Source organism: Catharus ustulatus, chromosome 5, assembly GCF_009819885.2.
Source record: "Catharus ustulatus isolate bCatUst1 chromosome 5, bCatUst1.pri.v2, whole genome shotgun sequence".
Classification (NCBI taxonomy): domain Eukaryota; kingdom Metazoa; phylum Chordata; class Aves; order Passeriformes; family Turdidae; genus Catharus; species Catharus ustulatus.
This window is the reverse complement of record NC_046225.1, coordinates 785,522-798,308: the sequence shown is the minus strand read 5'-3', so window position 1 is coordinate 798,308 and position 12,787 is coordinate 785,522. Positions and strand designations below refer to the sequence as shown.

The following is a 12,787-nucleotide window of genomic DNA, read 5'->3' as shown; positions in this document are numbered from 1 at the left end:
CCCAGAGGTAGCTCCTAAGTTTGCTTTCTTCCTTTAAAAATACTTGAGCATAGGATCTCCGTCATTTTCAGTATGCCATAAATTCAGGAACTATTTGAAGTGGCTTTTGAGCTCCATGTTTACACTGGAGGCCTGACAGTGACACATCCAGCTGTCATTCCATTCTGCTTTGTTCAGACAGCAGCAGAGACTGGCTCGGTCGCTGTGCTCCAACAACAACAAAAACTCTCCAAGCTGGTTTCCCCATGAGGAGATGGCCACCATTCCAACTTGGAGGAACCATAATCTGACAAACAAAACACTGGAGGACAAACAGCCACTCAGCAGGAACACAAGGCTTTCCCAAGGTTGTCACTGAATGAGGTAAGCACACCTTGATCTCAGATTAATTTCTAAGAGGCAGCAAATCGCAGCCACAGCCGTCCTCGCCAAACCACAACTCCAAAAAGCTTTTTCCAGACAAAATACCAAACTGCATCTGACGTTTTTCCGCTTCATTCTCTCAAGTGCTTCATACCTTACTCTGATATCCAGGGAGCAAAGCACGGCTTCCTCTCGGAAAAATATCTAGGACATTAACTAGGACATATTCACCTTTTACATGAAATGACAGTACTATTTTAGGGAAAAACTCCAAGACTCCATAAAGAATCTTTCCTCAGGGAAATGCAGAGACGGTGGCTCATCCATCAGGCTTTGGCAAGACAGCCAAGTGCTCACCCCTGATCCACGATGAGGATGGCACCATGCAGCACACCAAGGCTTGCTTCAAAGCTTCCTATGTGGGCCAGGCAGCCTGGAGGAGAACTGCTGGTGCTTCACCACACAAGGGAATTGCATCCATGTTTTAATAAACCTTGTAATGGGGCGGGGCTGTTGAGCTGTCCTACAACAGCCAGGAAAAGCCTTCCCACTGGTAACAGATCAGAAAAAGTCATCTGAGCAACCTTCACAAGAGCACCAGTTGCATTTTAAAGATGAAGCTCTGTGGGCATCAGTCCTTCAGCGAGAGCCAACACCAACCAGGCCAACCTGCTTTTTCCTCCCACAAGCAAGTGCCATTGTCCAACACCTCATCTGCATTAAGTCAACATTAACTGCTGTCTAAAAAAACCTCTCCTGAATGCCTTGTAGGACGAGGTTAAACCTGCGCTGGCTATGCCACAGAGAAACAGTTCTGCTAGCACACGTTCAAGCTCAGTGCTGTTCCAGAGGAGGAGGTTTTCTTGAGCCACTGAAGAGCAGTAACTGCTTCTGCTCAAGGAACATGCTGAGATGGAAGTCCTTGCTCTGCTTCATTTCACACAGCAAGGTTTTTAAACACTGCTAGAGAAAGCTGCTCCTTCTCTCGTCAGCAGAGCTGAAGGTATGAGACTCTCAGCTATCTGCCAGCTCTGAGCACCAGCGTGGAACTGCCTCCCTAGGAACAGCTTCCTGCAGAAACAAGGGAGAAGAATTCTTTCCTATTGCTCAGTAACTCTTAATAAAAGTTAGGTCTTAACATCTCTGTGGGTCCGATGGAATTTTGTTAGGCTATTAGAGGAGCTAGAAGTGAAGAAGAGAATGGGAAGGAAAGGAAGGCTTGATCCACAGCCCCACCACATGAACATCCTGATGAGAAGGCAACTGCAACATCCAACAAGGTGATTTTACCACCAGCTCCCAGGAACTGGCTGCAAGGCCATTGCCAAGGATATTAATGTGGTTGCTCTAGTAAGATTTCAGGGTGAGATAAAGGACAGCTCGAGTTCTGTTTATCTACGTGACTTTCTTTGCCACAACTTTCCAAAAGCATAATGGTTTCTGTTAATCATTCCCCTACCTCCAACCATTAACTTCCTTGAATTGACATAACTGGGTGATTTTAGAACCATTACAGTTGTTTCAGGGAAGGGCAGACTAAACAGGGATTTACTGCCCTCCTCTACAGCCACAGGTTCACAGTGTGACATTACACAAGGCTAATGCCATGAAAATCCCAACACATGAGGAATCCACTCAGAGAAAAGGATAAAAAGGAAATTTAAGAAATTAATTCTCAGTTTAACAATAAAGCCCAATATTCAGGTGAACACAACCACCTCAGATAGACAAAGGAGCAACTCTCACTAGTAAGAACAATTTCCACTTGCATTTCCTAGCTGCTTCCCAAACAGCTTCTGATCCTGTTTTTTCAAGGAGTATGTGGTTATATTAACTACACTGAAACATGCTACACACGTAACCACGTGCTCACAAGCTGCTTGAACATTACTGAGGTGTGTTAAATGCCTCCAAAAGCCAGGTTATGACCACATTCACTGCCCGTGTTCAGCACATTAGGAACGTTAGAAGCATTTCAACAGCTACTGAGAATCTTCCCACTTGAAGTTATTTAATTTCTAAACTCCTGTATAACGTGTTTTCCCACCACTAACTTCCCATCAAGTAGACAAGAGAACCCAAACATCACAGTAAGATTGTGTACCAGAAGGAGAATAAAAGGAACCACTTTCTCCATCTTTGGGAAGAAAAGAGAGCCCACAGACCTCACTGCTCAAGCCTTATGCCTCTTACCATGCACGCCTCCATGAGAGCAGTGTGCATCTCATCTGTCTTGTGCTCCTGGTCTGCACCAGCTTCCAGCAGAAACCTCACCATTTCCAGATGGCCTGTGTGGAGAAAATAGTTACCAAAGAGAAACTGTGTTTCAACATCCATAGAAAGGATCTAAAATACCTAATAAAGAACATGGATGTCCATGTTACAACATAAAAAATCCACTCTGGAAAGGTGTGTTTGTATCTCTGCCATCCACATGCACAGCAGCTTATCAGTGTAGTTGGTAAAAAATATAAATGAAACACTAAGACCAACTTCTAGATGGGTGCTGGGCTGTAGGAACATATTTTGCCTCTTAATTAAAATCTTTCTGGGGTGGTGCTGCCTAAAGCTCTGAGGGAGGAAATAAAGGTGGTGTCCTCAGCACGGACACCTAAAAGGCAAGGTCCTAAACTTTCCATGATTTGCAAGTGCCAAGGCCCTTAAAATGAAATATTTTCTGTATTTGAGCAGAGGTACCTGGCATACAAGACAGCTGTAATACTGGGCACGCCTGTCTCTGTACCTTTGTAGCAAGCCAGCGTGAGCGCGCTCTCCTTGAACTCATTGGAATGCGTGTTGATGCCCGCCCCGTTCTCCAGCAGCACCCTGGCCACCTCCACGTGGCCGGCGCTGCCGGCCTCCATCAGCGGCGTGTGCCCGTTCTCGTTGTGGTCCTCGATGCTCGCGCCCGACTCCAGCAGCACCTTCACCACATCCACATAGCCCCCGGCACAGGCGTACGTCAGCGCTGTGTTCCCTAAAGCCAGGGACACCAAAACAAGGGTTGGGAACAGATGAACTGCAGGGATGGGGGAATCAGTAATGGCAGCGAGCAGCTCGGTGCTGACAGACTGAGGAGCTCCTTGTGCCTGAACTGATGCGCCTCTCTTCCCATTTCCAGCCCAGCTCCTGCCACAAAGCCCCACCTGTTCTGCTGTTAATCAGCAGGGGCACACGATGCTGTAAGAATGAAAGCACAAAACCAGGAGCAGAATGAACTGCTGCTTCTAAATCAAATCTTAAACACCTGCAAGGGGCTGGTTCCAAAATGTTCATAGTCTTCATGAAGAGAGGAAAACAACTTTGGTGAAAAAAATACAAAAACATGGATCTGCACACAACAGTCAAAGGATCTGCCTTTGTGAAAGAGACCTTGGAAAAAGTTTAAGGTCAAGGCCATATTGCCACTGAGAAAACGACTTCACTGAAAATAATACTAAAAAATAAGTACAGTGTCTTCTGCTATTCCCCTCTCCCCCTCACTCAGGGTCAGCTCTCCGCTCATCAGTTACTGCTGACTACACACCAGCTCTCCACTTCCAGGCTACAAAAACCCAGATTTCCCAATCCAGTCACTTCAACACAAATGGTTAGCAAATTACCATGGAAAGAGGGAAAGGGGGTGCTATCTTCTCACATTTCCTGTTTTTTACCCTTGGGTTTCCTGACCTGCCACCAAGCAACTTTTCCATGTACATACAAACTTACCAAACTGCACTTAAAATGTGACAACAAATCCTATGTACTCAAACACCTTCCAGTTACTAACTGACCTTATCCACCTTTGTATGTCTCCATAACATTTTATCTGCATCCAACAATAGTTCAGAGTTCCTCTTTGTAAAGAGAATTGAAGTGGCAAAACCACAAGGCAGCATTCTGCCTCGCTGGGCTGAGAGCCACTGCTCCCAAACTTCCAGGCCAAGTTCCCTGCACACCACAAACCCCAGCTCTGCAGTGGTTCCCACCACCCTCGTTACCTGTGGATGACTGTGCGTTCACATCAGCACCATGAGCTAGCAGCAGCTTGACGATTTTGACGTGCCCGCCGTTGGCAGCAGCCATGAGAGGTGTGATGTCTCCTTTGATTCCCCGGTCCTCCACATTGGCATGCATTGCCAGGAGAACCTGCCGAGAGAAGTGACCAACACCACAGTGACAAACCGTGCCTCTGCACTACAACCCCCACCTTCACTGCAGTGTGTGTGAGCAACCCTGGCAGAAAACAGGCACCAGGAATGCATTAGCAACACTCAGGGTACGTGTGAGACTCGTTTGCCATTTCTCACTACATTAACACCCCCTTCCAGGGGCACAAAATGGTAATATATATTGATTTAATATTTCTTTCTGTACAACACATGCATGGTACAGACAGCCAGGAAACCAACCTGTGCAAGCTCATAGTATCCTGCTGAGCAGGCCAAACAAAGGAGGCTCTCCCCTTCTTCTGTGTGCTCGTTCACACTCCGGCCTTCAATGAGCAACTTGCGCACAGCATTCACGTCTCCTTCGGAACAAGCCTCGGCCAAGCTGCGGCTAACAAGGGACAAAGCTTTGCAAGTGGAAGTGGACTGTGCCCCAACTCCAGTGTGCCATCAGGACACAGTCAGCAAAAAAGGAAACACGAGTGAAAAACGTGCCAACTGCTAATTAAAGAAGTGCCAGTTTAACATTTCATGTTTCTCAGCTAACCCGGCTGAAAATGAAGTCGTGTCCATATCCACTCCTGCTATTAATTTTTAACAGAAGTTTACAGGAGAAATATATGCAGGATATCCCAGGACCAGAGGACAAGGAAATCACCTGCCAAATCTGAGAAAACTTTATTTGTTCAGCACTGTAACTAAACTAAAACAAATCACCCACATCAGTCTTCTTCTGTAAGAAACTTAACCACTTCCCTTCTCTCCTGTGCTGAATATACCAGGATCTGGAAGGAAACCTCCTCCTTCTTTCCCTCCTGAATACCTCAGTGAGACAAAACCACACATATAAAGCCATGAAGCTCAGTACAAAAGCAGGAACTCCGGCTGAGGCTCTACCCAGGGCCCTATGTGACACTGACCACTGCAGAGCTCCAGTCCCTCAAGGTTGCTTCCCTTCCTCAATTAAAAAGGCACTCTGAAGTTCCCTAAAATATTTTTTTTTAGCTCAAATCTTGTTTCATGCTATCACTGAATGACCCATTTTGGGATTTGCAACTGTTTGGAACAGTTCTAAGGCCCATACTATCCAAGAGCTTAGAAACGTTTCTATAGCTGGTCACAATAAACTCCTTGGAGTGTCATTCCCTAATTCTAAGCAGAATTAATTACTTCACTCTCTACTGCAAGGCCTGCCAGTCCACAAATATTTAAGCAGGAGAAGCAAAGGTGATAACTTGGCACCAATTGCACTTGAGTAAGAGTTTCATCATCCCATAAGCACAAGTGACAGAACAAGAAAAACTGCTTCTGGAAGCGGCAAAGGGCTGGAAAAGCCCAGGACCAGAGCTGGCTTACTTGTCCGTCTGCCCTGCATTGGCCGTGCTCTCCGCCCTCATGCGGGTCAGCGCCGCGGCAGCTTCATCCAAGGCGCAGCTCACCGAGGACGTCAGCCTGCGCAGCACCTCGGGATCCGCGAAGGCTTTCCCGTCCGCTGTCGACAGCTTCCCGATTCCTGCCGTTCCGTGCGCGGCCGGCGGGGACGCGTGCCAGCAAAGGAGACAACACACGAGGGCAAATTGAGCCTGTGAGATCTGTCGGCAGAGACATCCCCAGCACAACCCACCACAGCTCCCAAAACGATGGCTTTCACTGTTCACAACGCTCATTAGAGCTGCACGTGACTGAAACCCTCCAATCCACAGCAGCAATCAGTCTTCTGAAATCACTTAATATAAGTTTTTCACACAGCAACTACTACAAAATAAAACCTATTTAGCAATTTAGGGTTTGACATATTGGCACAAGCCAAAGTCAGGTGTCAATTTTGGCTCAGGCTTTTAGAACGCCAACACTGGGGAAACCTGATTTGAACAATCTTGACATGAAATTCTGGTTTTCCAAACCTCGGGATACTTTCAAATAAGCATTTTCTCTTCTGTGACACCCTTGCCAAACCCAGGCCGCCGCACACTGTGCAGGTGTGCCGTGCTCCTATGGATTAGCCTTATGCAAGCGATTCCAGCATGGACTCCTGTAAGGGCTTTGGGGTTAAACCTGTACGGGACACGAGGACTTACCCGCAGCTTCAAGTAAAGCTTCTAATCTTGCCTGGGTTTCGGGATCTACTGTTCTCAGGTCAGCACCATCAGCAGTACTTGACAGCAGCAATTTAGAAGCTGTTTCCAACATAGGGTTTTCGAGATCATCCTGATCCAAGATAAATGACTCCACCTGAAAAGTAACAGATCTGGTTTAAGAATTATATAACTGACCAAAATAGACTTAAAACACAAAAAACCTACAGCTGCAGTTATTGTTTCAGCATTTTTTATTTTTAAGTTCTTTGTTGGCTTCAGGTACCTCACGTTGGGTCTGATGTCTCCTAATCCAACATCCAAAAAAAACAAAGAAAAGGACAAGCAACGCCCTCCACATAATATCAACATCACTACAAAACGACTTAATGTCACTGCATCTTTCTCAAGAAAACGTTTTCTTAAACTTGATCTGTAGAGTATGCAACTGTGTATCTGGCCTTTTTACAAAGCTTTTTAGATGTTGAACAGTCCAAGTCCTTCTGTAGACCCTACTTTCCTGTCCATTTGTTTTCCCTGTGAAATATGTGGAAATGAAGAACAAGATGAGTGTTTTAGAGAAGAAAGCCCTAATACTCATTTGTGTTTTCCTGCCTGATAGACAACAACCACAACAAGTACTTGAGAGAAGACACTTCTGAGAGTTCCATGAACTCACTCCACAGCCTGTGAACAATTATCAAATTATAAAGACAAGCTCAACAGCTTCCAAAATTCCCAGTTTCAAAACCCCAATCCCAATCCAAAATCAGAATCAAGTTAAATGCCAGTCTGCCAACAGGGAAATCACATGTGCCAGCCACCCCTACAACAAGTAAAAGCTGCAGTCACCTCTGCATAAAAGCAGCCACTGTCTGTGCCTGCTCCCACATGGAATACACCTTGTTGAGACAGAAAATTGTTTTATTCTTAAGTTTCCTTTGTGCGTGCCTCCGAAGTTTCATGAGCAGTCCCATGAGCATCACAAGCTCAGATTCCTGCAGATAAATTCCCCAAGAATCCATCTATGTGGGTAAATAAACCACAAGAGCAAGCAGTTCATCTAAGGACTCCTGAAGGTCCCTGCAGCCTCCCATCCATTCTCTTGTCACAAGAGGAGAGCTCACAGAGCTTTTTGCCTTCTGCCGTCTGTCTCCCACTCAACACCTCTAGGACAAGCTCAACTTCAGCCCAAAGGCCTGGTTTGCTAAGGCAGGCAGGCTCAGAACTACTTCCCAGTTTTCTTCATTTTATCCCTTCAACACCACCATCGAGAAACAGAGCCTCTGCTCAGCTCTTGGCAGTGCACAAACACACATCTCAAGGGCACCTCTAAAGCCTCCCTCTGCTCTTTTGCAGCCTCTGGCCTCCTCCTCCCAACCTGGGCACATGGAGCTGAAAGGGAGGAGGTGATGCAGCCTCAGATCAGAGTGGCTCACTCCAGCAGCACTCCTGTGGCTCCTCAGCAGTGCTTTTTCCAAGTGATAGTCACACAGGCTGCTCTCTCCAGTCTGGCTAACTGGTGAAGGCAGCTCCTACCTCCCTCCCCAGTCCTAAGGAACCCTGCCTTGCCCATCACCGCTCTCTGCATCTACAACACTATTTTAGGCCTGTTTTGGTTCATCTGAGGACTTGCCATTTGTCTTCTAGCAGAGGACAGCCTGCTGCGGCAAGACAGAGGAAGCGCTGCTCAGGAGCCAAGCGACAGATTCACCCCTGGAAAGGCAAACTCCGGAGCCATCGGAAGGATTCTTGGCTCACCCCACTCCTGCAAAATCCCAACTGCTCAGACTCACTGAAAAAGACCTCCTCCAAGTGAAATAATGAACAGCTGGTGGTGGTTCTTCCTAACACTATGAAATATTTGCTAAGAAAAAAGTCAAAATAGGAAAACTACTCTCCCCCACACATATCCTCTCTCCCAAAATTAGGTCTTTCATGCAGTTTAAGTCTCAAATGGAAAAATCCTCCCATCTTCCTTCCAGCTAAGAATATGTGCCTGGTGTGATTAAATAAATAACCCAAGGAGAACAGGCAGAAGCAGAAATCCACCCACAAACAACACAGCACCGAGACACCCATGAGGGACCAGGAGAAAACATCCTCGCAATAAAGTCTGGGAATGTTTATATTATATGCTCTCACTAAAAACATTCCAGAACAATATAAAGAAATTAGCTTATTGGAAAAACACTTTACACTATTTTAAAATATTAAATACGGGGTAAAAATCTTTTTATTGCAAGGTAGAAGAGATCCACCTTCAGCCTGCAGAACTTTGCATTTCCTCTGCAGTTTCAAAGTTGTTATTTACCTTCAGAGTCTCATTAGAGTTACAGTCTTGTCTTCTCTGTTTTTCTACACAACACCAAGTACCACACAGGGACAGTGATAAAGACACAGTGTATCAGAGCAGGGATTAAAACCATATTTTGGTAGAAGGCAAAACTCTACTTCTGTTTCTCAGAAAATCCCACCTTCTCCACAGAAGCTACCAACTAAGACAAAGCATTTCCATGTACCAGGTTAAGTAAACAGACATTTCCTTTAAAGGGCTTCAGATGTATTTTATTTCCCTTGACTAAAAAAAGTATAGAATAATATCCAACTGCTCCACCTCATCTATCAGAATATTTAATCTGCATGCTCCGTCAGCATTCCTCCAATCCAACAATACCCTGAGAGAAGCCCATTGTTCAGACAGGCCCCAGCATCAGCCCTTTTACAAGATTTCTCCTACCCTCTCATCCTGCAGTAAGAATCTCATGTTCTTGCCTAGGTCTACTTTGCTCAAAACCATTTTTATTGTATTTGATGCTTCTGCTACCAACTCTTAAACACTTGCTTTATGAACAAGGCAGAGAAGACTCAGTTCCAGCACCCACCACCCTCACTGCAAACACCACATTTATTTATCCCATTATTTATCCATCTTATCAGTGCATGGCTCTGCTCACTCACAGAGCATCTCTAGCATTTGGCTATCACCGAGTGACAGTTTTCCTAAATTACATCTTTGCTATAAGGACAACCCAGAAGCATGTAGAAAAGGCTGTAAAAAGCAATTTTCTCCTTCCCATCTCAGGTTCCCTGTCTGATTCCAAGAGCCCATCTTGCTGATCCCATTCCCTGCTCCTTCTCCTTCAGGCCATCCTGCGTGCACCCAGTGCTGATGTGCTCCTGCCTTCCAGCACTGAGCCAGAGCAAGTGCTCTGTCTAAACTCAAATCACCTCTGTGACGTGCCATGAGGAGGCAGAGCAGCAAGGAGGGCACTCAGTGTCATTACCCAGCCCAAACACTCCCTCAGTGTGGCACCTTTGGACCAACATCCAGTGACATCTCTGGAAGCAGTGCAAGCTCCGAGCTGCATTTGAGCCATTTACAGGACAGCAGGAGGATGGTTTTTCTGTCTCTAGATGCTCAAAGCATCAGTGCAGAGCTCTTCAAGCAGTACCAAGGAAGCAGTGCACTGCAGTCAAGTGTCTGGCAGCCAGGCTGCACACAACAGCTCTAGATGGCTGTGAAATAGCAAGTCGGGCTCATTAACCTAACAGGATTTATTTTTTAAGCTTCAATGTTTTTAAGTACTGTAATATAAAACAGGTAGCATCTGAAACCGGATTTGGATGAACCACACGAGCTCAAACAAGTATTAAAAGAAATCTCACCTCTCATGAAAAAATATTTTTGCTGCAGGATTTTTGCTTATTTTTGGGGCTGGCCCCTATTCTCCAATATTAAAATCCAACACAACTTCATGTCTCAGCTTTTCTCAGATGAGTCCCATGACTTCTGTCTTGTATCAGGCACAGAAAACAATTTAGAATTTGCTACATTTTTAAACTTGGCATTTGGGCCTTTAGTGTTTGACACCCAGAGGGTGCCAAACAGATCCTACAAGGACCAGAGCAAAGCCCTTCCCAAGAACCTTAAGGGCAAGGAACAGCCAGTGGCCACTGCCAGGTAGCAAAGCGCAACCCCTTAAAATAAACCTCACCTGACACTCCTTTTGGATCAGTTCTTTGTGAGGCACTTTCTGCCAACTAGCAAGTGCTTTAACAGTCCAGTTTCCTCAGCTCTAAAATTTTTGGAGAGCAGCAAAAGGTTTTTAAAGACAACAATAAATTTAGTAAGAATTTTCAACTCTGTTGTTTGGTGTTGCGAAGCCACCTCCAGACCAAAACCACAACTGTGACCAGATCTGTAAATAACCTTAGTCCTACTTTGCTGACTTCAGCCCCACTTCCCTGCTTGAAGAGCAAGGAAGTTTCAGATTCTTTCCTCACTCAGCTAAAAATGACTCCCTCACAGTGAGCAGTTTTAATCCTGATTTCCATGAGGAACTCCTCATGCCTGACCTACAGTCACATTGCTTTCCCTGGTGCTCCAGCAACTCCTGTCCAAGATAACATCAGCTTTCTCTCCAGAACAGTTTCAGCCCTCACACCTCCAAGACACTGCACTGAAAAACAATCTATCTATCTACACTTCACACACCACTGAGCATTTCTGGACAGCATACTTCCCACCGTTCACTTCAGGAATACACCTGAAGTCTGTTTCACACAGAAATAGCAGTGGAACACACAAGAGGAAATAAACCCCCATTCCCAGTGCAAGAACAAAGTCCAGCTCTGACTAATAACCTGCTCAGTTCACTTTGCAAGACACTGCTAGGGCTTTTTCATGCCTTCCATCTAACCCTTTGATGCACATCAAGGGATTCGTGAGGCAAGAGTGAATCAAAACAAAGCAAGGATCATTTGAAATGTGGCAAACTGGGCCAAGTATTTCAAGCACCAATTTTTCACTTTGGGATCCAAAACACAACACTTAAATAGACAACCCAAAACCTCTGCAAATTTCAAGGTATAATACCCCATACTACAGCAAGAACTTCATCTTAGCTCTCTCTCACCATGCTACCTTTTAGCCTTCAGAACATCACCTCTGATGTTTTCAAAATACATGAGCCCATCTCAGTTTCAGGACAGCTTACTGGAAAAAATACTCTGATTTGAAGCATCAAGACAGAAATTAACTTACACATCCTTCAAATACAACACTGGGAATGGATTTTGACTTTCCCAAACTAACTACTGAGGCAAAGTACAGGGTTCTGCCTTTTCACCTACATGTTTTCAGGTGAAACTACCACTTAGCAACACAGGTTTCAAGGCACTTTAAGCCACAGCTCTTCACAGCATTAATAATGCATTACAGAAAAAATTCCATCCAAGGCTTTACTGAAGCCAAGGCTCTGGCAGTGCTGCCATTTCTGTGGGTCAAACCCTCACCCCATGTGGATGGCACACCCCTGAAGTGTAAGGGATGCTCTCCTGGCTCCTTGCACAAGACACCATTTTCTTTAGATAAAGAGCAGCTCCCTGGTCACTGCAAGGGAAAGCAGACACGGAAGCCAAGTGCAGCAGATGATCAAGTGCCCACTCCATCTCAGCTCTGCAGATTTTGTGTGTTTTCCTCAAATCTATTTTCTAAGAGGAACAAGCTGTGTGATTCTCACTTGCCCTACCCTGCTACTACAGCAGCACTGTCACCACAGACACCGTCTGACAGCACCACCTCTTCCCTGCACGCTGAGGATGGCTCCCACTTATCTGGGATACACAATCAGATCCCTTGTCTTCTCAACACTCACTGACCCTCCCCAAACCAAAATGCCTTGTTCAGCACTAATCTGAAGTCTAGCAGCTGGAACATCTCAACAGTATCTTCTTTTATTTTATTTTATTCCTTGAAGTGTACACTCCATTTCTCCTGCTGCTGCTACAAAAATTAAAAGGGGGAAGAGGAGGGAGGTGAGAGGAGCAGCATGCTGCTGAAATGGCATAACCCAGTCCCCACGACTGGCACCAGCCAAGCCTCTGCTGCAGGGACACCTGCATTAGGACTGCAGTGTGCTTCTGATGACGAGACAGGTGCTGAGGTATTCACAGGAAAATTCCCTCCTCTCCTCCGCGCGCTGCATTCCCAGCAGCATACACAGCAATAAAAACGCAGGGGCAGGCATGCTGAAAAGCCGTAGCTATGAGAAGGTTGTGAAACTACAAGGAATAAAATTCTTTTTCCATTTCAAACCCTCACTCTAAGCACTTGGCACACTTCCACATGAAGCAAATTCATGCATTAACTGGTATTCAGCTGCAACCGTTCATGCGAGAAAAATTTCATGCCAGTGT

The 12,787-nt window shown here is 45.6% G+C and overlaps 1 protein-coding gene across 4 annotated transcripts in view; it reads right to left on the bottom strand.

Moving 5' to 3' along the window:
* ANKRD17 (ankyrin repeat domain 17) overlaps window positions 1-12,787 on the bottom strand; it is a 51,163-nt gene that overhangs the window by 27,550 nt on the left and 10,826 nt on the right. For all 4 annotated transcript variants that reach the window (XM_033059461.1, XM_033059462.1, XM_033059463.1 and 1 more), the window contains exons 2-7: window positions 6,590-6,743; window positions 5,868-6,024; window positions 4,755-4,902; window positions 4,344-4,491; window positions 3,107-3,340; window positions 2,557-2,651 (exon numbers count right to left, since the gene is read on the bottom strand). In XM_033059461.1, the coding sequence (XP_032915352.1) occupies window positions 2,557-2,651; window positions 3,107-3,340; window positions 4,344-4,491; window positions 4,755-4,902; window positions 5,868-6,024; window positions 6,590-6,743 (936 nt within the window). The remainder of the gene's footprint in view (window positions 1-2,556; window positions 2,652-3,106; window positions 3,341-4,343; window positions 4,492-4,754; window positions 4,903-5,867; window positions 6,025-6,589; window positions 6,744-12,787) is intronic.